Source organism: Macaca fascicularis, chromosome 3 (genome assembly GCF_037993035.2).
Source record: "Macaca fascicularis isolate 582-1 chromosome 3, T2T-MFA8v1.1".
In the NCBI taxonomy this organism is placed as follows: domain Eukaryota; kingdom Metazoa; phylum Chordata; class Mammalia; order Primates; family Cercopithecidae; genus Macaca; species Macaca fascicularis.
Window position 1 is genome coordinate 192889380 of NC_088377.1, and position 24587 is coordinate 192913966.

A 24587-nucleotide genomic window follows, 5' to 3' on the forward strand; every position below is an offset into this window, starting at 1 on the left:
CTTGAGACGCTGAGTCTTGAGAATGTCTTGAACCTGGGAGGCGAAGGACGCAGTGAGCCGAGGTCATGCCACCGCACTCCAGCCTGGATGACAGAGTGAGTCTCTGTCAGCACCAATGTTTTACTCCCTTCAGCACTTTCTGTGCTCCCTTTTGTGGGAGGACAGCGACACCAGCATCACTAAAGGAGATGAATTAAATGCAGTGCTTTTGACTTTGGACTTATGTGCAAAGAGAAAGAGGAGAGAGGAGTAACACACTCAGCACGCCTCTCCCCAGGATGCCCATCCTCTGCTGAACCTGCCCTCAGGTTTGGGAGCCGCTGCGTGCGCTGCAGAGTGAGCGTCAGCTAGCAGAGTCCCTTCTTGCAGGGTGTTCCTACTTTAATCCTTATCTGTATTTGTGAAACGGAAGAGAGCTTTTAGGTATAAGGCTTGTCAACTCTAAAATCACACTGCAGAGACCTGGAGTGTGCCTCTCCCCCACTGACCTACACAGGTAGGGGACAAAGCCAGAGACCCCAAGCACAGAGCCCTCCCTAGGCAGGACACTGCCACCGCTGCTCACTGTGAAGCAACCTGGGGACCCCCCTGCTTCCACCTGTTCTGTCCCATCAGCAGGCGCAGGGGCTGCTGCCATGGTCTGGTTCTGACCCCCATCACTCCAGCTCTGTGCACTGCCCAGCAGTTGTCACCAGTCCAGGGGTCTGACCAGCATACCCACCTCTGCCTGCTCAACTTCATGGTGTGCAGCCCCATTTCTAAGATGATGCTCAGCAAGTGACTGTCTATGGGACCATTCCCAAAGGCAGAGGTGCACAGGGAACCCCAAGAAATAGTGCAGTAGCCTGAAGCTGTTACCAGCCCTAGACCTGGAGTGAGGAACAGTTACAAAACCCAGAAGGAGAGAATCAGGTAGAGTCAGTCCCCTTGGGTGGGGCAGCGACCGTCGTTCGAGGAGTCCAGCCAGGTAGAGGCAGCCTCCCAGGATGAGGGAGCCGCAGGAGTAACCGCCTGCCCCCTCTGGGGGCTCCCCACTGGCTAAGCTCAGCAGGACCCCAGAGGACAGAGGCCCAGTCGATGTGTCCTATGCTCAGCCTCCCTGGTGAGAAAGACGGGTGAGGTAGGGTGAAAACGGGACCTGGGGGCAAACAGGAGCGACCTGGGGCGCTCTAAGACTCGGCAGATGGAAGAAAGACAGTTGGGGTTGATGCGGTATCTTCTACAATAACGCCTGAAATAATTTAAACTTTGTTTTCAGAAATTATTATTTGAAATAGCAATAAGAGGCATGAACACGTTTTCTAAAAATAACAACAGTGATATATACAGGTTGAGCATCCCAAATCTGAAAGCCTGAAATCTGAAATGCTCCAAAATCCGCAATGTTTTGAGCATCAATACAACACTCATGGGAAAAGCTCATCAGAGCATTTCAGATTTTGGATTTTTGGATTAGGAATGCTCGACTGGTATGTGTGATGCAAATACTTAAAAATCTGAAAAAAACCCGAAATCTGAAACATTCCCGGTCCCAAACATTTTGGTTTTTATTTTATCTTTTATTTTTTTGAGATGGAGTCTTGGTCTGCCACCCAGGCTAGAGTACAGTAGCAGGATCTCAGCTCATTGCAACCTCTGGCTTCCGGGATCAAGCGATTCTCCTGACTCAGCCTCCCAAGCAGCTGGGATTACAGGCACCTGCCACCACGCCTGGCTAATTTTTGTATTTTTAGTAGCGATGGGGTTTCACCATGTTGGCTAGGCTGATCTTGAACTTCTGACCTCAGGTGATCTGCCCAGCTTGGCCCCCCAAAGTGCTTACAGGCGTGAACCACCATGCCCGGCAGCAGCCCCAAGCATTTTTTGCTTGTTTGTTTTTTGAGATGGAGTCTCGCTCTGTTGCCCAGGCTGGAGTGCAGTGGCATGATCTCGGCTCACTGCAACCTCTATCTCCCAGGTTCAAGCGATTCTCCTGCCTCAGCCTCCTGAGTAGCTGGGATTACAGGCGCACACCACCATTCCTGGCTAAGTCTCGTATTTTTGGTAGAGACGGGGTTTTGCCATGTTGGTCAGGCTGGTCTTGAACTCCTGACCTCAGGTGATCCACCTTACCTCCAACTCAGACACCCCCACTCCAGTGACCAACTCTCTGGTCTCACTGGAGCGGACCAGGAGGCGCCCCGTTCCCACAGCTCTGCTGAGCGCTCTGGCCAGCACCCCAACACGGCCTCTCAGGGGAGGTGACACTGTCTCTAGCTGCATCTTCAAGGCAGGAAAAGGGATTCCAGGCAGAGGCCTGAGCCCCTCAGATCTGAGGGTGTCCTTAGGAGCTGGCAGGGGACACGGCAGGGGCTGGCACGCCACGGCGATAGGGTTGCAGCAGCAGGGCGGCAGGGAGGCCGTGGGGTCAGTTATGTGGGCGCTTGGCATGTGCTCTGTACTTTATCCTGGAGGTGACCAGGAGCCACGCAGGGGCTCACACAGGAGGCTGAAAAAATTAGGGCCGCGTGGACACTGGGTTAGAGGAGAAAAGAGGCAGAGCAGTCAGTGGACGACTCTGAGACCCTGCTCCCTCCATCGTGACTCTCCGTCCCATCCCTGCGTGCTCTCTTTCACCTCTGCCCCTCACCAGCTTGCTTCCTGCTCTCTCTCCCCATCTCCACTTGACCTTGTGGCGGTTCACTCCACTCCACTGCCTTTCTTTCAGAGCAAACAGCTTGCAGTGATGATCTGCGGCCCTGAGCCCACTTTGCCAGGACCGATCCAGTTCAGCGCTGTGGCATGGAACTCCACCTGGGCCCTCTGATCCCCCATCACCAGCAACCGCTTGGCACTAATCACAATGGCTTTTCCACAATCTCCTTGCCGACCACCGATCGCTTGGCACTGGGCTCTCAGCCCCAGTCTCCTCACCTTTACATTGGAACAAAAGATGCCTCAAAGGGGTCATGTGGATCCAGAGGGAACCCCCAGAGAGGAGCTGTGTGGATCCAGAGAGGACCCTGAGAAAGGAGCTGTTTTTTTTTTTCCTGTATTAGTTTGCTAAAGACAATGGCTTCCAGCTCCATCCATGTTCCTGGAAAGGGCATGATCTCATTCTTTTTTTAATGCCTACATAGTATTCCATGGTGCATATTTACCACATTTTCTTTATCCAATCCACCACTGATGGGCATTTAGTTTGATTCCATGTCTTTACTATTGTGAATAGTGCTACAGTGAACATACACATGCATGTGCCTTTATGGTAGAACAATTTGTATTCCTTTGGGCATCCGCCCAGTAATGGGATTGCTAGGTCAAATGGTAGGATTAAAGACTTAAATGTAAAACTGAAAATTATGATAACCTGGAAGACGACCTAGGAAATACCATTCTGGACATACAAATGGGCACAGATTTCATGACGAAGATGCCAAAAACAATTGCAACAAAAGCAAAAGTTGACAAGTGGGATCTAAGTAAACTTAAGAGCTTCTGCATGGCAAATAAACTATCAACAGAGTGAAGAGGCAACCTACAGAATGGGAGAAAATATTTACAAAGGATGCATCCAGCAAAGGTCCAATATCCAGGATCAATAAGGAACTTAAATAAATTGACAAGAAAAAAATCAAACAACCCAATTAAAAAGTGGGCAAAGGACATGAATGGACATTTTTCAAAAGAGGACATACACATGGCTAACAAGAATATGAAAAAAACCTCAACACTACTGCTCATTAGAGAAATGCAAATCAAAACCCTTGATTCTCTAATGATGTTGCTGTACCTTCAACACCACTGGGAACTCTGCCTGTTGCAAGCCAAATGCCCCCGTCTACCACTCGCACACCAGCAGGATAAACACAGAGCATGATCAGAGCCTCTGTGTACAGAGGAGAGTAACTGCTCACTCACACCAGCTCCTGTAGTTGTGGGGCCCTGACTCAGTCAATTACTGACGTCCTCCTTGGCAAGCAGATTTTGCCACTGGTCAGAGGGTTCACTTTAACAGTGCTGTGGGTGGTCGGGGTGTGAAGACCAGGCGGAATGTATGTGTGCCTTGCAGGGCTCAGTGGCTTCTCCTCAGGGTGGGCTTTTGGAGCTGCAGTCCCGCTACCATAAGAGAGAAGCTCGCTTGGCCAGCGCAGGCAACGAGGTCGGGAGGAAGCAGGTGCACATGCATGCACACATGTACACACACACACACACACAGACAGGCACAAACACACATGCACACACACACGCAGACAGGCACACACACATGCAGACAGGACCACGCACACACACACATGAACACAGACACACATACACACATGCACACACACTCATACACCTGACAAGTTAAACCCCCACCTCTTTTATCACGACCACTATTGTATTTTAATACACATATTCAAGGGAAAATAGTGGATAGGAAGCAGGACTGGATTGCAGCTCCCACTCGGATGGACAGAGCAGCATGTGGAAACTTGCCCTGTGAACTTCTGGTCCAGAACTACCACAGGAATAGACCAGGAAAGCTGAGAGAATCCACAGACCCTTGAAGAAGGCAGGTTGCTTCTGCAGGACCCAGGAGACACCCCAAATACTGCCCCGTGGCAGGCTGGTCCCCGCCCTGTAGGAGTGTTTGGACTGTGCAGTGTGATAAGCACTGCGGGTGAAGTACTGCAAAGTGCTACAGGAACACACACAGGAGGAGCCAGAGAAGCCTTCACGGCCAAGGGGATGTGAGCTGGATCCTGAAAGGAAGTGCTTGCGAGAGAAGAGAAGAAGAAACATTCTAGGAAGATGCAATAGCATATACAAAGACAGAGGTCCCAAAGAGCATGGCATGTTTGAAGAATGATGTAGCTCTATCTTAGTCTGAAACAGCTGCAGTCTAGCACTCATGGGATGTGGCTGGAGATGCGACAGGAATGTTACTCAGGACCAGACCACCAAGGGCCTTTAGAAATGCACACTACTAGGCTGGGCATGGTGGTTCACGCCTCTAATCCCAGCACTTTGGGAGGCCGAGGCGGGCAGATCACCTGAGGTCAGGAGTACAAGACCAGCCTGACCAATGTGGAGAAACCACGTCTCTACTAAACAAATACAAAATTAGCTGGGCGTGGTGGTGGGTGCCTGTAATTCCAGCTACTCGGGGAGGCTGAAGTAGGAGAATCGCTTGAACCCGGAGGCGGAGGGTGCAGTGAGCCAAGATCACGCCATTGCATTCCAGCCTGGCAACAAGAGCGAGGGAGGGCGGGCAGGCAGGCACACTGCTTCGTGAAGCACCAAGGCATCACTGGACCTGGGATTCACCTGCAAATAATTCGAGTGTGGGGATGTGGGTGAGGGTGTTGATGAAACAAGGCTGTCCCAAGAATTGATGTGTTGAAGGTGGACGGTGGCTATTTGGAATGCACTGAACCATTCTCTCTACCACTTCATAAGTTTAGAAATTTTCATAATACAATTTTGAAACAAAAAATATCATCTTATGCAAGGACATTCTTTGATGTTATGTAATATTAGGATATTTTTGTTGTTAATAGCGTTGAGTTTTTTTAAAAGAATCATGTTAACAGAAAAAAACCCCACATATTCATTAATCACAGGTCATAGTAAAAGATTCAAAATTTGTCTTAAAGACTAAGTGTATAAGAATAAAATGCATTTTAAAACAAAATTTGTACACTGTCCCAAACTTCACTTAAAAACTCCCCAAACCAAAAAAAAAAAAAAAACAAAAAAACCCCCAATTCCTTATTCACAATTTTAATATGCTGAATTTCACTGTAATTCCAAAAAAATTATCAATGTTAAAATGTATCTTTGTACTTTATTCTGCATTTAGAAATACAAGTTTACTATATTCATATAGTATTTTCTCTTTTTAGAAAACTTAAAAATATCTGAGTAAGAAATAAGCAAAGAGGAATATGAAAGTCAGAAGTATATGGAAAAGAAAAAATTAAACTTATAAGTTGGCTGGGTGTGTTGGCTCATGGTTGTAATCTTAGCACTTTGGGAGGCCAAGGTGGGAGGATCACTTGAGCTCAGGAGTTCAAGACCAGCCTAGGCAACACAGTTAAACCTCATCTCTATTAAAAAAAAATAAGGCCGGGCACGGTGGCTCACACCTGTAATTCTAGCACTTTGGGAGGCTGAGGTAGGCAGATCACTTGAGGTCAGGAGTTCGAGACCAGCCTGGCCAACATGGCGAAACCCCATCTCTACTAAAAGTACAAAAATTAGCCAGGCATAGTGGTAGATGCCTGTAATCCCAGCTACTCAGGAGCCTGAAGCAGGAGAATTGCTTGAACCCAGGAGGTGGAGGTTGCAGTGAGCCGAGACCATGCCACTGCACTCTAGCCTGGGTGATAAGAGCAAGACTCTGTCTCAAAATAAATAAAAATAAAATAAAATAAAAGTAAAATAGGCGAAGTATGGTGGCTCATGCTTGTAATCCCAGCACTTTGGGAGGCCGAAACAGGTGGGTCATTTGAGGTCGGGAGTTTGAAACCAGCCTGGTCAACATGGTGAAACCCCGTCTCTACTAAAAATACAAAAATTAGCCAGGCATGGTGGTGGGCACCTGTAATTCCAGCTACTTGGGAGGCTGAGGCAGAAGAATTGCTTGAACCCAGGAGGTAGAGGTTGCAGTGAGCTGAGATCGCACCATTGCACTCCAGCCTGGGCAACAGAGCGAGACTCCATCTCAAAAAATAAAGTAAAAGTCCATAAGTTTTTCTAAAGTGCCTAGAAACATGAACAGAAACAAAGGCAAATCTTAAACATAATTTTACAGGATTTACAATTATAAGGTAGCAGAGTAAATGAAGTCTGTTAGTATTTTTCCCCTTTCCATGCTTTTTGCATTTGGTTTTGTGTGTGTGGGCAAATGTGTACATGGGCAAGAAAATGCACACGCTCTTCTAAGTAAGGGGGCAGTAGAAGAGTTATTAGGAAAGAAGAAAAAGCATAGGCAGGATCAAGGCAGAGTTTGCCCAATTAGTTCAAAGTGAGTTGCAATCAATGCCAAAGGAAAGTCAAGGACAAAGCAATGACCTTGAAATTGTATGTGGCTCCCGTCAGAGTTTTAAAACGGCTTTGCATAGAATTCTAGGAACTACTAATACATAATTAAAGCACCTACTACAGCCAATGATTCCTTTCTCAGGGAAGAGAACCCAGTGATGAAGCTGGAGCAATGGTGATGGCCAAGGAGAGCTCACAGGGATGAAGCAGCAAGCACCAGCCAGGCCAGGAGAGTGAGAATCACCTTGGCAGGTACAGTGGAGCATCCATAATCCAAAAACGTAAAATCCCAAATGTTCCAAAACGCAAAACGTTCCGAGCACCAACATGATGCCATAAGTTACCCTCAACATGTCGGTTATTCGCTGTATTTATCAGTAGCATATAAGTTCAGAGTCAGGAACCATGGTTATCAGTAGCATATAAATTCAGAGTCAGGAACCATGGTGATGCCAGACTGTCCACAGGGGTGGCTGAGACAGTGGCACCTTTGCTTTCTGATGGTTCAATCTATACAAACTTTGTTTCAGGCACAAAGTTATTAAAGAATTGTATAAAATAACCTTCAGACTATGTATATAAGGTATATATGAAACATGAATTTCGTGTGTAAAATTGAGTCCTCATCCCCAAGGTATCTCATTACGTGTATGCAAATATTCCAAAATCTGAAAAAAATCAGAAAACATGCTAGACGCTGTGGCTTACGCCTGTAATCCTAGCACTTTGGGGGACCACGGTGGGCAGATCAGCTGAGGTCAGGAGTTCAAGACCAACCTGGCCAACATGGCAAAACCCCATCTCTACTAAAAATACAAAAATTAGCTGGGTGTGGTGGCACATGCCTGTAATCACAGCTATTCGGGAGGCTGAGACAGGAGAATCACTTGAACCCAGGAGGAGGCAGAGGTTGCAGTGAGCCGAGATTGCGCCACTGTACGCTAGCCTGGGTGACAGAGCGAGACTCTGTCTCAAAAAAAAAAAAAAAAAAATTAGAAAACCTAAACATTTCCGGTTCCCTGAATCTGGGAGACTCCACCTGCACCAGGAATTAGACAGCTGCTGCCCCTGCTGGCTGTCAGCAGGTATACCTTTAGCAACTTAAAGAAGTTTCCTCATATCCCTGGTTTATTAAGGATTTTTAAAAAAGAACATATGTTGAATTTTATTAATTGCTACTTCAGTATCTACTGAGATTACTACCAGTTTCTCTCCTTTATCAACGACATTAATTCCTTAAGCAATTTATTCTTTTTCTTTCTCTCTCTCATTCTTTCTTTAGAGATAGGGTCACATTATAATGCCCAGGCTGGCCTCAAACTCAAGAGATCCTCCTACCACGGCCTCCCAAGAAGCTGGGACTAGATTTCTTAATAGATGTCTTTGGTTTTTTTTTTTTTTTGAGACAAGGTCTCACTCTGTCGCCCAGGCTAGAGTGCAGTGGCATGATCATTGCTCACTGCCATCTCAAACTGCCGGGCTCAAACAATCCTCCTGCCTCAGACTCCTGAGTGGCTGGGACTGCAGGCATCTGCTACCATACCTGGCGAATTTTTTTTTTATTGTTTGTAGAGATGGGAGTCTTACTATGTTGTTCAGGCTGGTCTTGAACTCCTGGCTTCAAGCAATCCTTTCACCTTGGCCTCACAAAGTGCTAGGATTACAGGTGTTAGCCACCACATCCAGCTCCTTAATAGATTTTTTAAAAATTATTTTTTAATTAAAAAAAATTAAAGATGGGGTTTTGCCATGTTGCCCAGGTTGGTCTCAAACTCCTGGGCTTAAGTGATTCACCCACCTTGGCCTCCCAAAGCCTGGGATTACCTGATCCGCCCATCTTGACCTCCCAAAGGGCTGGGATTACCTGAGCTGCCCACCTTGGCCTCCCAAAGGCCTGGGATTACCGGCATGAGCAACCTCGCCCAGCCTAGGTTTCTTAATCTACAGAAGAATACTTGTATTTCTAAGGTAAGCCTTACTTGACCACAATATATTAGACTTTTAATACTGCATAGCTAGTGTTTGTTTAGGAGCTTTGTCCACATTTTAAATCTAAGACTGATCACCTGTTTTCTTCTTCGTGTGCTATCTTCTTCTGGCTTTGATTTCAGGATCAAGCTAGCCTTACAGAAGGACCTGGGAAGCTTTCCATATTTCCCTGTTCTAAAATAATTTAAATAAAGCATTAACTGTTCCTGAAAAGATTTACAGAATTCATCCATAAACAGGCTGAATAGAATAGCATGCTTTTCTGTAGCAGAAGAAGAATAAGACCTTTCAATTACCTTATTTAAAAAACAGCTTTATTGGGGCTGGGTGCAATAGCTCATGCCTGTAATCCTAGCACTTTGGGAGGCTGATGTGGAAGGATGGCTTGAGCTCAGGAGTTGGAGACAGCCTGGGTGACAGACAGACACATACACACACACACACACACAAAACCTACAAAAATAGTTTGACATATAATTCACATTCATAGAGTTCGCCAATTTAAAGTGTACCATCTCTGTTGCCCAGGCTGGAGTGCAGTGGTGTGGTCTTGGCTCACTGCCACCTCTACCTCCTGGGCTCAAGCTATCCTCCCACCTCAGCGTCCCAAGTAGCTGGGACCACAGGCGTGCATCAGGACACCCGGATAGTTTTCATATTTTTTTTTTTTGGTCGAGGTGGGGTTTTCCCATGGTGCCCAGGCTGGTCTTGAACTGCTGGGCTCAAGGGATCCTCCCACTTCGGCCTCTCAAAGTGCTGGGATTACAAGCGTGAACCACCATGCCTGGCCAGTGTGCTTTGATCAACATTACTTTTAAAGATCTCTGCATTTATAGTTAAGAAGCTTCTCTTCTTTCTAAAGCTTTGCATTTTCACCCATTTTTTTCCTGAACAGACTTGACAAAGGTTTATCCACTTTATTGACTTCTCCAAAACCTAAGTTTTTGTTTGTATTAAGAATGACTACCTTTGTAATCGATTTCATTGATCTATGTCATTTCAGCAGACTTCAGGAGGGAAAAGAGGTAAGTGAATGTATTTAGCAAACCACCGAGTCACAAGAGTGGCAGAGCAATTCGGTGAATTTATTCTGAGGAATCCAAGGTGGGCAATTCATCCAAGTCCCCACAAGAGTCCTGAAGTTTGAGGCTCTGACAAAAGGCTATCCCAACTCGTAATGAAACACTGGAGTTCCGCAGAGATTACACATATGTCCATAAATGTGTGCACCTTTGCGATTTTGCAATATAACGGATCTTTCTGTTGTGTGTCCTCTGGCGGTTTCTACCATGGCGTGCCATTGTTTTTACACTGTGTGACAGCACTGACAAGAATTACTACTGCAAATCAAAACACGAAAAAACCATTGGCAGAGCCATTACAATAAGTCACCAATAGATGTCAGGTAGGAAGCCAGTGTTCACCAAGGGAGACTACCCAAGGTACTCCGAGTTCAAATGGGAGGCAATGGAGAAGACAGACAGAAGCATCTAGACCAACCCTAGATCAGAACTGTTACAGCCTTTCTTGTGAGTTTGAGCAAATTAATACCCTTGAGCCTGAATTTCTTCATTTGTAAAATGGTGACACATCATCTTCCCTGAGGGCATTTCTCAGGAATAGGGATAAGCACAAACATCCAATCGCAAAAGCTGCCAACTGTCTGTGGCATACACACCTGTGTTCACACGGGGCAAAGTCTGACAGTGCAGAGGAACAGAATCGCTGGAATCGCTTAAAATTTTTGCTCGGTTTCTTCTTGTCTTCCTAGTCATCATCATAGTTACTGCTGATGGAGACTGTACTACATCCCAGGCCCTCTACTGCAGCGGTCCCCAATCTTTTTGGCAGGGACCGGTTTCGTGGAAGTCAATTTTTCCGTGGATGGGGGAGTGGGGGGGATGGTTTCGGGATGAAATTGTTCCACCTCAGATCATTTGGCATGAGTGAGAGTCTCGTAAGGAAGGCCGGGCACAGTGGCTCACGCCTATAATCCCAGCACTTTGGGAGGCTGAGGTGGGCAGATCACGAGGTCAGGAGTTCGAGACCAGCCTGGTCAACATGGTAAAACCCCGTCTCTACAAAAATACAAAAATTAGTTGGGCATGGTGGCAAGTGCCTGTAATCCCAGCTACTTGGGAGGCTGAGGCAGGAGAATTGCTGGAACCTGGGAGGTGGAGGTTGCAGTGAACCAAGATTTCGCCACTGCACTCCAGCCTGGGCGACAAAGCAAGACTCTGCCTCAAAAAAAAAAAAAAGAAAGAAAGAAAAAGAAAAGAAAAGCTCATAAAAAGTGTGCAGCCTAGATCCCTTGCTTGTGCAGTTCCCAATAGGGTTCGCGCTCCTAATCTAATGCTGCTGCTGATCTGACAGGAGGCCGAGCTCAGGAGGTGATGCTCGCTTGCCTGCTGCCCACCTGCTGTGTGGGCCGGTTCCTAACAGTAGTGGTCTGTGGCTAGGGGGTTGGGGACCCCTGCTCTAGTGGATGTCATGCCCATGTTATTTAATCCATATATAATCCTCCTGGCCAGATACTATTATGTCCAAGTTACACATGAAGAAACCAAAGCTTTAAGTAACTTACTAAAGGTTTCACAGTCATTAAGTAGAAGAAAGGAGACTCTAAGGTGAATCCGACTCATGCTCTGAATTGCTATGGCTCTAATTACACATGCATTGAAAAAGGGGGGGTACATCGTATGTATAAGCTTCAAAGCTAGAGAAATCAATGTGAAGAATGAGAGTCAAGGAAAGGGGATAAAGAAGCGTGTTAGAATGCGCATGTGTGTACTGGGGAGGAGGTCTTGATGGAACAATGAAACATTCCACTTCCAAGAAAATGTGGAAAAGGATTCATAAAATAACAATTTATTGCTAGCAACTTCCTGTTAGTTACAAATGACCAAAGTACAACCTAAAATAAAATGAATCAGTTAGCATGATATTCAGAATACTCATTGATGTTATATAAATTCAGATACGTGGGAAACAGCTCCAAGTGGGACAGAAGGCAGCGCGTGTGTGTGTGTGTGTGTATGTATTTTTTGAGACAAGGTCTCGCTGTGTTGCCCCAGCTAGAATGCAGTGATGTCATTATGGTTCAGCGCAGCCTCAACCTCCTGGACTCAGGTGATCTTCCCACCTTCCATGCCTGGCTAATTTTTTGTATTATTTATTTATTTTTATAGAGACAGGGTTTCACCATGTTGCTGAGGCCAATCTCGAACTCCTGGACTCAAAAGATCCATCCACCTTGGCCTCCCAAAGTGCTGGGATTACAGGGTGAGCCACAGCACCTGGCCAAGGCAGCATACAAAACAGATTAAAAGGTGACTAAAATTTAGCCAGAAGGTTCCCAGACGAGTTCCCTTCCCCAAAATCGCTCTTCCCTTTTCATATCAGAGATGAACCTGACTGTTTCCCCTAACCTTAGCACAAGTGTAATCACGGCCATGAAAGGAAGGTGTCAAGGCGCTTTCCTCGGATGCCAGATTCCGCAGGCGAGCCGTCCCACTCTACCCACTTGCTACTGCCTTCGAGTTACTCAACTGCGAACGTCACAAGCCCTGACGTCACCGTATGGCGGAGAAGCCTTTCACACCTCCGGGGTTCACTCAGTCATTTCACTTCCTCTGTTGCTCCGCCCTCACTGCTCTTTGATTCGTGCACCGTCAACACAGCAAATGCATTTTCTCTCATTTCTCCAATGCCTCAAATAGAAATGCCTCATGTCTTTGTAAGAAATAACATTAACCACCTGAAGTATGGCAAGCCTAGGTGCCAGAGTAAAAGCATAAGCTCCGAAATACCTACATTCATTTGTGTGACAAATGTTTACTGAAAACCAAGTTTCACTCATCCCGGTAGCCTCAAGACCGGGCAAATACTAAGTTTTCAGTCTCCATCGTCACAGAGCTTACCATGTAATGGCAAAGAAATAGGAGGGACTACTGGGAAATACAAAGAAGTGCGTCCCCCCAACAGCACCTATCAATTGTGAGGGATCATGAGACAGCATGGGAAGTCCTCATCGGGGCTTCTGGGAAGGCTTCCCTGAGGAAGTGGCATCTAACCTGAGACTTGGAGAAAACAAGCAGGTGGCCAAAAGAGAGGGAGGAACGATCCAGAGAGCAGGAGCTGTCTGTAAAGTCCGGCAGGCCTGGAGAAGCAAGGCAGTTTGAGGAAGCTGACAAAGGCCAGAGTAGCTGGAGGGAAATGCAAGGACAGAGGCACCAGGTGAGGCTGGGGAGGGAGGAAGAGGGGGCAAGGAGGGCGTGCCGGGAAGTGCGGACTCCTACAGGCGAAGGAAAAGTACCGGAGGCTTTAGAAATGAAAGTGACGGGATTAGAAATATGTTTGAAGGAAATATCTCCAACAGCAGCATGGCAAATTAATTGGAGGGGGCAGAGCAGGCGCTGGGAGAGCTCGGCTGCTAGAATGGTTCATAGGAAGATGACACTGGCTGGGAGTGAGGGAGAGAGGTGAACAAGCCAGGAGTAGCAGCGAGGAGCTGTTCTCTTGGACCTGGAGTCAAACAGCTTTCCTGTTAGAACAGCTGGGAGGATGCGGGCATTTATGGAATCAGCCTGGTTAAAAAGAAAGAAAACAAACCGAAGAAGGAAGGGGAGGGAAGGAGATGGGCACAGAAAGATCAGTGTCAGGGGAATCTGAGCCCTGAAGGAGAGCACAACCTCCAGGGTGAGGGCACAGGATGAGATGCGGGCCTTGGACAGGGCAGCGAGGGGTCCATACCCTGTGCTGCAGGAGGAAAGGGAATTGCATGGGCTGTGAGTTATATCACAGGGGTCCGAAGCATGGGTAAGGACTCAGCTCAGCTGGCTGTGGGGTTCGAGCTGAACAGCAGTAGGGGCAAGAGGCCATTCTTCAACACATTCACCAGGAAGCAGAGAAAGTTCTGAGATGGGAGGTTTTGTGGCCCTAAAGCAATGGCCAGAGGTGCTCAATGCCCTGGGCCCTGATGACTTTCCAGCTGGTTCCAGTTACCTGCGAAGCCTGGTGACCAGTCCCACTTACAGATACCCCCGAATCCTCCCGGCACTGTCCACTGCTTAAACTAGTCAGGGATCTTCTGGCAACAAAACCTCTATCTACTCCAAGACAACTATCCTACCTCACCAAGTTGGAGACACCACCAAATGTGAAGTCACATCCTGACTTCAGAGATACTGAAATGTGTACCGAGACCCTACGGAATAGGGCAATATGTTACATACGGGGCCAGCTCCAGAGGAACAACTTTAATTACAGGGATGTCATACAATTGTACCTACTCATAATCCAGAAACAATAAGTCTCTTATCTACGAGGAGTGTGTGAACTCAGCAGGGAAGGGTAGAGTTTGGAAAGCAGATAATCACCTGAGCCTTCTCGTGTCATAAGTAATGATCAGCAAGTACCAGGCTGAGCCCACACACCTGCCACTTTGGTATCTCCACCAGCAGAGGTCAGTGCCCCGCAGCAGAGTCAAGAAACTTGCAAGCTAACTCTTGGCTGTGAGAGCCAAGAGACAAGGCAATAATTCAATAGATGACCGCAAATACACAGACAGGCAATTCTCCCTTAAGCAAGTTCCAGCAGCTTCTAAGCCTTGTTTTCACTATGCTCCCCGCCCCGAGTCTTTTTTACACATTCTCCCCCTAACTGTACTAGCCCCACGACATTTTAATAGCACAGATATACAGTGTATTTATTCAGGTACCGTGGCCCTTCGGGTGGCCAAAACCCACTGTAACAGCTGCAATGTTTTTGTCTCCCAACAAGAACCGATCTCCACTTACTCAGGGTGTTGTGCACTCCAGCTGAGAGTGAATGAGTTTTGAGTGAACACACGTTTTTGTTTTGTTTATTTATAAAGAGTGATTATTGGTTGCTTTGAGGTCTGATTTTGGAGCTAGAGAGAAAAGCAAAAGATCAGCGAGTACCGGCCCCCTGGGTTTACAGAGAAAGCTCTTAATGACAGCAGCAACAACAAAACAAAGCCCCGAGACCTCACGGGTTGTCTGAGGAAATACAGGCACTTCATCACAGATCTGGGCCTGAATCCTGGGCCTCACTGAAAAACAATGCTTTCTTCCCCTCCTACGAAACGTGGCCCCTACTTTTACCTATTTTGATCACTATAGGTGAGGTTGACCAGTTTTGCTAGAAACAAGCAAGACTGGCTGGGTGCAGTGGCACACCTCTATAATTCCAGCACTTTGGGAGGCTGAGGCAGGCAGATCACTTGAGGCCAGGAGTTCAAGACCAGCCTGGGCACCATGGTGAAACCCCATCTCTACTAAAAACACAAAACTTAGTCAGGCATGGTGGCGCATGCTTGTAATCCTAGCTACTCAGGAGGCTGAGGCATGAGAATTACTTGAGCCTGAGAGGTCGAGGTTGCAGTGAACCAAGATTGTACCACTGCACTCCAGCCTGGGCAACACAGCGAGACTGTGTCAAAAAAAAAAAAAAAAAAAAAAAAGGCAAGATTGAGGCAAGTTCTGGAAAGAGGATTCTACTTCATTGTTGTTGTTGTTTGAAACACGAAAATTACTCCAGGCTGAAGTACAGTGGTGCAACCATAAGCGCTCGGGTGATCTTCCCACCTCAGCCTCCTGAGTAGCTGGAACCCCAGGTGTGCACCACCATGCCTAGCTAATTTTTAAAATTTTTTATACAGACGGGGTCTCATCATGTTGCCCAGGGTGGTCTTGAACCCCCGGCCTTAAGCAATCTTCCTGCCTCTGTCTCCCAAAGTGCTGTGATTACAATGGTAAGCCACCACGTCCAGCCTGGATTCTACTTTGGAAAATCTTTGCAAGTGAAGAAGAATAAGACAGAATGGCTGAACTGGGATGAAATAAGCGGCAAATGAGGAGGAAGAGGAGACACAGTCAGTCTGGTAAGACACTCTCTGCTAAGAAGCAGGTAAAACTGCCACAGCAAGTTATCAAAAACTTGAAATAGCCCAACTCCTACGGCAGCTGGGAGAGAATGCAGACAGCTCTAAAGAGGCTGCAGACTTCGTGAAGTGGTGCCAGAGTAGAGCAGGTTTATTAATCATGGATAAAACTGCTGAATAATTACCTACTTCAAAAAGCATTTGCGAGTTGTGTTTAGGTGCTTACAAAGTACCCTGTGCTTGGTCCTGGTCAGTAAGTTAGTTCAAAGCAGTTAATACAGATAAACACAAACACAGCGAAGATGTGGTCGGTGTAACAATCACAAACGTAAAAAGCAAACACAGAAAGGGATTGCTGGCTGGGCACCATGGCTCATGCCTGTAGGTCCCAGTAGTTTGGGAGGCTGCAGTGGCCAGATCAGTTGAACCCAGGAGTTTGAGACCAGCTTGGCCATCATAGTGAAACTCCATCTCTACTAAAGTACAAAAATTAGCCAGGCATGGTGGCATGAGCCTGAAGTCCCAGCTACTTGGGAGGCGGAAGCACTACTTGAACCCAGGAGGTTGAGGCTGCAGTGAACTGAGATCGCATCACTGTACTTCACCCCAGGTAAGAGTGAGACCCTGAGGGAGGGAGGGAACAAAAAAAAAAAGGGGGGGGGGAATTGCTATGGGCAAGGCTTCTCATACACAGAATCATTTCCTCCCCCAATATCCCCACAAAGTAACTACAAACACTTAATGAAATCATTGATATCTGAAGCACTGCTGAGAACTTGCTATAGGCACAGGGGAGAGAAAGGTGAATGCCAGAGAAGTACAGAAGTTATCTAGGGAAGGCCTCGGAGACCAGATAAGACTTGAGCTGCGCCTTGAAGTCTTACTAAGATCGGTGTGGCACGGAAAGCACGCAGCCCTAATCACGTGCCACCTCCTAAGGCACAGACACAGTGAGGGAAACACAGAGCAGGGGGCTGGCACACTATGAGGGCCAAATCTGGATTTTGGTAAAGAAGTTTTACTGGAGCCCAGCCCTGCCCATTGGATTGTGTTAGCTGCTTTCTGCTTTCTTACTACAAGGGTAAATTGAGTGGTTGCGACAGAAACTGAGACCATAACACCCACAAAGGCTAAAATATTTACTATCTGGCTCTTTACAGAAAAAGTTGGCCAGCCCATGTCCTGTTATTCCAAGAGGGGTCTGTGAACCCGCAGCAGCAGCAGCCCGTGTTAGGCATGTCCCACCCCAGACCTAGAGAACTGGAATCGGCCTTTTAAAGAGATCTCTGGCTATTCTTATGCACAGAGAGGGAGGGGCACTGAGCCTGCGGAGTAAGAGAAGTCTGCACTTAACGGATATACAGACAGAGGAACTTGGTCAAGACTTTCCCATAGAGCAGTGAGGTCATCAAACCCACGCTTACTTACAACGTCGCTCTTGTGGTAAGAAGAGTTGACAGCAGAAAAGGGATGGCAGCTCCCGTCATAACCCAGGCCAAAGACGACCCAACTAGGTAGGGTGGAACTCAATCTTTCTTCCTAACCTCACCAGTGCTTCCAAGATGTTTCTAACAAATACAATATCAGTTATAACTTATTAGGAAACAGAAAAATCTTGTTAACGAAACTATGAATAATCATGTGTTTCTGCGCACAGCGAATGTATCTTGGTTGAAGCAATGCCTCCAGACATCAATGCATACATGAAGACATTAATGGGGTATGACGGATGCTGAAAGATGAAATGAGGATCTCATCAAGGGCTCTCTATTATGTAAGATATTTAGAGGTGTAATATCTTACTGTTGGGACTTCTGTCCCTGCTAAATAAGTGTGAGATTCTGCTTGATACTCAATTTTCCTGTATTTTGGATGAATAAGCGATTTAAAGTTCAAAAGAAACAAAGCGGCATTTGGACTACCACGCCAACACTGTTCTTTCTTCCAGCTCAGCTCAGCTTCGAAGTCACTGTTTAACATTCTGCCTCCTTAAGAATCTAGAAAAGTTTGACAGGGTTATTCGTGGGATTCAGTGTGCTTCAAAGGAATGACAGACAGCAATACAGATAAAAATAGATGGGTGAAGAGGGGAAATTCCTTTCTTAGATGCTTAGGTTTAATACTTTACATTCATTACATGGGCAGACACAATGCAAAAGAAAAAAAAAAGAGTATATATCTGCTTAGAGAAATGCATAATTAAATCAATAAATCTCAAGTAAGAAGAAGAAAAGGGACAGGACACCAAATCTGTGTTGAGAAGAATCTCTTGTGTTGAGATTCATTACTAAAAGTCTTAAAAAGCTCATGAATTCAGTACAAGCTTAATGGCACTTAAGCAATAATAGTAACTAACATTTATGAAGTACTCACTATGGGTTTACACTGTTTTTAAATGCCATGATATGGATTGTCTCATTTAATCCTCAAAACCCTGATATTAGCTCTATTTTAGATATGAGAAAACCAAGGCACAGAGAGGTTAAGTAACTTGTCCAAGGTCACACAGCTAAATAAGTAGTAGCGGTTCCTCTCGAACAGAAGCTGCTCTCTAGTCTCTTCTTGCCTCCCTGTTAACATGCAAAAATTGTAAATGTAAAAGACTGTCATTCTTACTAACACGAGAGACAAAACCCTGGTGATTTAGACATTCAAAGTCTCATGGAACGGGCACACCATTCCACCCTGTGGACAGTGGCCAAGATTTGGCCTGCAATATAATAAAAGTGAGGAATAGTGAGATGGGTTCGAATGAAGACCCTGGATTATTTTTCTGTAGGATGAAATGCAAATTAAGTCCAGTAAAATTCTGAAATGCATCATTTGTTACCAATAAATATGGACAAACACTTTTAATGACAATGACTATGAACGTATTCTCTTCCAGCTAACGTGTTTGTGAAATGCTGCAGTGAATCTAAAAGATAACAGGCACCCGGCTAATTCTATTGGGTTAACACGTCCATGCTGGCTGTGCAGGCTTATTTAAGTAATTGCCTGACTGTGAATGAACAGAGGTATTAAAGTAAAGTTGGCACAAGGGACAGCATCCACATGGCACATTCTTTGTCTCGAGAGCTTTATTCTATCCATACTCCCGGAAAAAAGAGAAGTTGCTAAATAAATAATGGAAGCACACAAGACAGTGTGAAGAAGGCCTTTTCAAGTCCTCGAATTGTCAAGCATCTTATATAAAGTTCTTTCCCGACTTTGAGCTCATCACATTTCATTTTACATATTAATTTTGCATAAGAGCAAGCTCATCCCCTTCAAATGTTAACAGCTTCAAAATAAGATCCTGGTGAAAGCTCGTCACATTCCATTTTAAATATTAATTTTGCCAAAGAACGACCTCGTGCCTTTCAAATGTTGACAGCCTCAAGATAAGATCCAAGTTATTTACCTGTAAGACACAAGAAGACAGGAGAGGGAAAAAAACAACCGAGAGGAGAGGCGACAGAAATGACGGAGTGAGAGGGTCGCCTGAACTCAACACCGATTCAATAAGCCTCTTCAGGTTTTCCTATTTAACTTTCCCCATTAAAAAAGAAGACACACCCTGCCGGTGGTATCTTCACAGGCACAGATAAGGGCACCAGTCTACGATTAAGGGTCTGGACTGTGGGTATGATTCGGGGTTGCCTCCGAGTGCATGGTGACAAGCACAAACAATTAGCGCTCCCTGACACCTTGCTCTAATTCGAGTTCTGCGAGTAAGGACAAAAGGGCCGCCCATCCGTGCGGATGCCTGGCTGCGGGCTGCGCTCTGGGAGCCCGGCTCGCGTCCCCTCCGCGGACGCCCGGTACCCCGCAGCCCGAGCTCGCCAGCGCCCGCCTCCCCGCCCTGGTCCCTGCCCCGGCCCCCGGGCTTCCGCAGGACGCAACTCGCCGTGGGGCTGCGCCGGAGACGGGGCGCGGGGTCCCCGGGGGTCCAGGTCCTCGGGCGGCCGGGCCGTGGGAGCGCCGGGCCGGCGGCGGGCGGGGCGCACTCACCTTCGTCCTCGAACTCCAGCTTCTCCAGCATGCCGGCTTCCGCGGGTCCCGGGGCCGCCGCCAGCGCCGCCTGAGGGGGAGGAGGAGGACAGCGATCAGCATGAGCTGCGGCGCTCGTCCCCGGCCGGCGGGCTCGCGGCCGGCCGAGCTCTCGGGCCTGGCTCTGCCGCGCCGCCGGGAGGAGGTGCCTGGCGGGGGACGCGGGCGGCGGGGGCCGGGGGCGGAGCGGGCGCGCGGCCCCCACCCGCCCGAGGCCGCCGCCGCCGCAGGTGGCGCGGCCGCGGCCCGCGTGCCCCTCCGCGAGTGGGACACGCCGCTCCCCCCCGCGCCTTGGTACGGCCCGCCCGGGAGGAAGCGTGGGAAGGGACCCGGGAGCCCGAGGGCGGTCGCGCCTGGGCCCGGGGCGCCCCCTTCCGGACGCGGCCCGCGTCCTCCCCTCCGCGCGGCCACTGGGAGAGGCCCGCGGCCCGCCCCCCCGCTCCCACGCCCCCCAGTGCCGCTCACCTTCCCAGCACCGGCGGCCGCGCAGGCTCCACCTGCGCAGGTGTGGGCTCTGCGGCGCGGGGGCGGGGAGAGGGGCTGGAGGCTGCAGAACGCCCCGGGGCGCCAGCTAGGGAAGCCTTTCTCGCTGTCCTCTTCCCTTTCCAAATTTTAGATATAACTGCCCATCCCTGGCCCCCTTAACAAAAATCGTTCCGTTGGCTGCACGTATTGTAGATGCACTTTGTCGCTATCCATTTTTTTTTCCCCCAACATGGAACTCTTAATTCGCGTCCTCTCTTCGAGCCGAGTGTCTTCTCGGTTGGGGAACCGCTGCCAAAAGCGTACACACGCTGAATCTGGCCCTGGCCGCTCAGGAGCTGGGTATCTGAGTCTCTACTATGGCCAACTCAGGTTGGCAGGCGGCGCGGCCAGCAGCCACTAGCTGCCTGGAAGGGCAGGACAGGCCCAGAGGGGACCGAGGTCCCTGGCCCCACGGCCCATCCCTGCAGAGTGCACTGGAGCCGCGAATGCGATTAGCTCCAGCACCGATTAGGGCTGAACGGAGCTTGGCCCTAGCGCTCTTGCAAGCCGGGCCTGAAAGAGGAAGTCCTGAAAATGCCTCTCATTTTGCTTTGTCATCTTACTTGCGCCAATCTCTAAATCTTAAACCCCTTTAAATAAGAAAAGGGGTGGGGAGAGAGAAAGAAAACAAAGCTAAGATGTTTCATGGTAAAAAGCTACAGCAGACATCATACTTCATAGTGAAAGACTGCTTTCCCTACGAGGTTCAGAAACCAGGCCAAGGTGTCTGCTCTCACTAACCCTATTCAACATGGTTCTAGAAGTACTAGGCCCTGCAATAAGGCAAGAAAAGGAAAGAAAACGCATACAGATTGGAAAGGAAGAAAAACACCTATGCAGATAACATAAGTTATCTACATACAAAATCCCAAAGAATCTACAAAAGAAAAAGAGAAAACAGTCTCCTGGAACTAGTGAGTTTGGTAAGATCATAGCATACAGGATCAACACAGAAAAATCAATCACATTTCTACAAACCAACAATGAACACATGGAAAAATATTTAAAACAATATCACTTATTAATACAATCACTTCAAAGAAAATTAATACTTAGGCATAAACTCAAGAAACCATGTATAGTAGCTGTATGCTGAAAATCACAAAATGTAATGAGAGAAGAGCTAATAAATGGAGAGACATTCCTGAGTTGGAAGCCCTAACACAGTAAAAATGACAGTTCTCCCCCAGATTAATCTTTTGGTTTAATGCAATTGCTACCAAATTCGTTTTTTTTTTCTTTTAACATAAATAAGCTTATTCTAAAATATATATGGAAAGGCGCAAGCTCTAGAATTCTTTATTTATTTATTATTTTTTTGAGACGGAGTCTTGCTCTGTCACCCAGGCTGGAGTGCAGTGGCGCGACCTCAGCTCACTGCAAGCTCTGCCTCCTGGGTTCACGCTATTCTCCGGCCTCCGCCTCCCGAATAGCTGGGACTACAGTAGAATGCTTTAATCTTGAAATAGCTCAATATTAAAGCAAACTATATAGATACAGCAATCAAGACAATGGTATTGGCAGAAGAATAGATTTAATAATCAATAGAAATAAATAGAAAACCCAGAAATAGACCCATGCAAACATGGCAAACCAATTTTTGATGGAGGTGTAAAGGCAATAGAACTGGAGTAATTGGATATCAAAAGGTAAAAATACAAAAACAAACCTCAACCTAAGCCTTGCGTTTTACACAAAAATGAGTTCACATTAGATTGTGAACTTAAAACTATGAAACTTTTTGGAGAAAATCTTTGGGAACTGGGGCTAGGCAAAAGTTAGACTTGACACCAAAAACACAGTCCATAAAAGGAAAAACTGATAAATGGACCTCATTAAAATTTAGAATTTTTGCTCTGTGAAAGACCCTGTTAAGAGGATGAAAAGAAAAGCTACACAGTAGGAGAAAATACTTGCGATCCACATAGCCAATAAATTACTAGCACACTGCCTATGGGTTAGCCCTGCTCTCCAATAAATAGCAAAAATAAAATTAAAATGTCTGGAATACATAAATACTATCAATATTAAACAGAAAAAGGAGAAAATAATCAAATTAGAACATAGGCAAATGACACAGAGCTATTTCACCAAAAAAGATACACAGATGGCAAATTAGTGTATGAAAAGATGTTCAAAGTCATTGATCATTATATAAATGTAAATTAAAACCACAATGAGATACCACTACACAACTGTTAAAATGGCTAAAATCTTAACAGTAACAACACCAAATGCTGGTGAGGATGTGGAGAGACGGGATCACTTCTACACTGCTGGTGGGAATGCAAAATGGAACCATTGCTTTTTTTTTTTTGAGACAGGGTCTACCTCTGTGGCCCAGGCTGGAGCACAGTGGAGTGATCTCAGCTCACTGCAACCTCCGTCTCCCAGGTTCAAGCAATTTTCCTGCCTCAGCACAGATCAGCTAATTTTTGTATTTTTAGTAGAGATGAGGTTTCACCATATTGGTCAGGCTGGTCTCGAACTCCTGACCTCAGGTGATCTGCCTGCCTTGGCCTCCCAAAGTGCTGGGATTATAGGCGTGAGCCACTGTGACCAGTCGAAAACCACCACTCTTAAAAACAATTTGGCAGTTTTTTATAAAACTAACCATGCAACTACCATATAACACATCAGTTGTACTCTTGGGCATTTATCCCAGGGAAATGAAAATTTACATTTACACAAAAACTTGTACATGAATGTTCATAGCAGCTTTATTTGCAGCAGTGCGAACTGGAAATAACAGATGTCGTTCAATGGATGAATGGTGAAGCAGGCTGTGGTAGGTCCATCTATACCATAAAATACTACTCAGCAAGAAAAAGGAAGCAACTATTGACACATACAACAACTTGGATAGATCTCCAGGGAATTATGCTGAGGGGGAAAAAGCCAATCCTAAAAGGTCACATACTGTATGATTCCATTTATATTATAGTCTTGAAATAAAATGGTCAAAATGGAGGAACAGATTAGTGGATGCCGCGGATCAGGGGCTGGGGTAGGGGGCCAGAGGTGCCTATGGCTATAAGAGATCTTTGTGGTGACTGAACTGTTCTACATCTTGACTGTATCAATGTCAATCTCCTGCTTGTGATATCACCCTGTATTTTTCCCTATGAGCCAGGCCAAGCTGATTTAATTCTATGGAGGAAATGACAAAAAAAATCTTTTTTTTTTTTTTTTTTTTTTTTGGAGACGGAGTCTTCCTCTGTTGCCCAGGCTGGAGTGCAGTGGTGCAATGTTGGCTCACTGCCAGCTCTGCCTCCCAGGTTCACGCCATTCTCCTGTCTCAGCCTCCTGAGTAGCTTGGACTACAGGTGCCCACCACCACGCCCAGCTAATTTTTTGTATTTTTTTTTTAGTAGAGATGGGGTTTCACTGTGTTAGCCAGGGTGGTCTTGATCTCCTGACCTCAAGTGATCCACCTGCCTCAGCCTCCCAAAGTGCTGGGATTACAGGCTTGAGCCACCGTGCCTGGCCAAAGAGTCTTTATTGAAATATAATTCACATACCATAAAATAACTCACCATTTAAAGTGTACAGTCCAATGATTTTCAGAATATTCATAATTGTGCAACTATCTAAGTTTACATTTTCATCATCCCAAAGAGACAGCTTGTACCCATTAGCAGTCACTTCCCATTACCTGCTCAACCCCGACACCCATCCCTAGGCAACCATTTCCTGTCTCTATGGATTTGCCAATGCTGGGCATTTCTCATCAATGGGATCATACAATAGGTGGTCTTTTGTGACCAGCTTCTGCTTAATGTCAGGGCCCGTTCACATTGTAACACGGATCAGCACTTGATTTCTGTTTACTGCTGAAAGATACTCTGTTGTGTGGACACACACGTTGTTTATCCTTTTGTCAGCTGATGGGCACTCAGGTGGTTTCCACTTTTTGGCTATGGTGAAAATGCTCCTATGGACATTCCTGTGCAAGTGTTTGTGTGGACACGTGTTTCATTTCACATACACAGGAGTGGAATTGCTGGGCCACAGGGTAACCCTATGTTTAACATATATATATTTTTTTAATTTATTTTTGAAACGGAGTCTCATTCTGTCGCCCAGACTGGAGTGCAGTGGCGCAATCTCAGCTCACTGCAACCTCTGT

At 46.7% G+C, this 24587-nt stretch overlaps 1 protein-coding gene across 15 annotated transcripts in view; it reads right to left on the reverse strand.

Annotated features, from left to right (window-relative positions):
* The window catches only part of PRKAG2 (protein kinase AMP-activated non-catalytic subunit gamma 2), a 323235-nt gene that overhangs the window by 57811 nt on the left and 240837 nt on the right, over positions 1 to 24587 (reverse strand). For 10 of the 15 annotated variants that reach the window (XR_012433086.1, XM_074036384.1, XM_005551219.4 and 7 more), the window contains one exon: positions 19895 to 19964. The exons of the other annotated variants lie outside the window; for them this stretch is intronic. Coding sequence is in view for 9 of the 10 variants with exons in the window: in XM_074036384.1 (XP_073892485.1) it covers positions 19895 to 19964 (70 nt within the window). In the remaining variant the exon portion in view is untranslated. The remainder of the gene's footprint in view (positions 1 to 19894; positions 19965 to 24587) is intronic. 15 annotated transcript variants of the gene reach the window in all.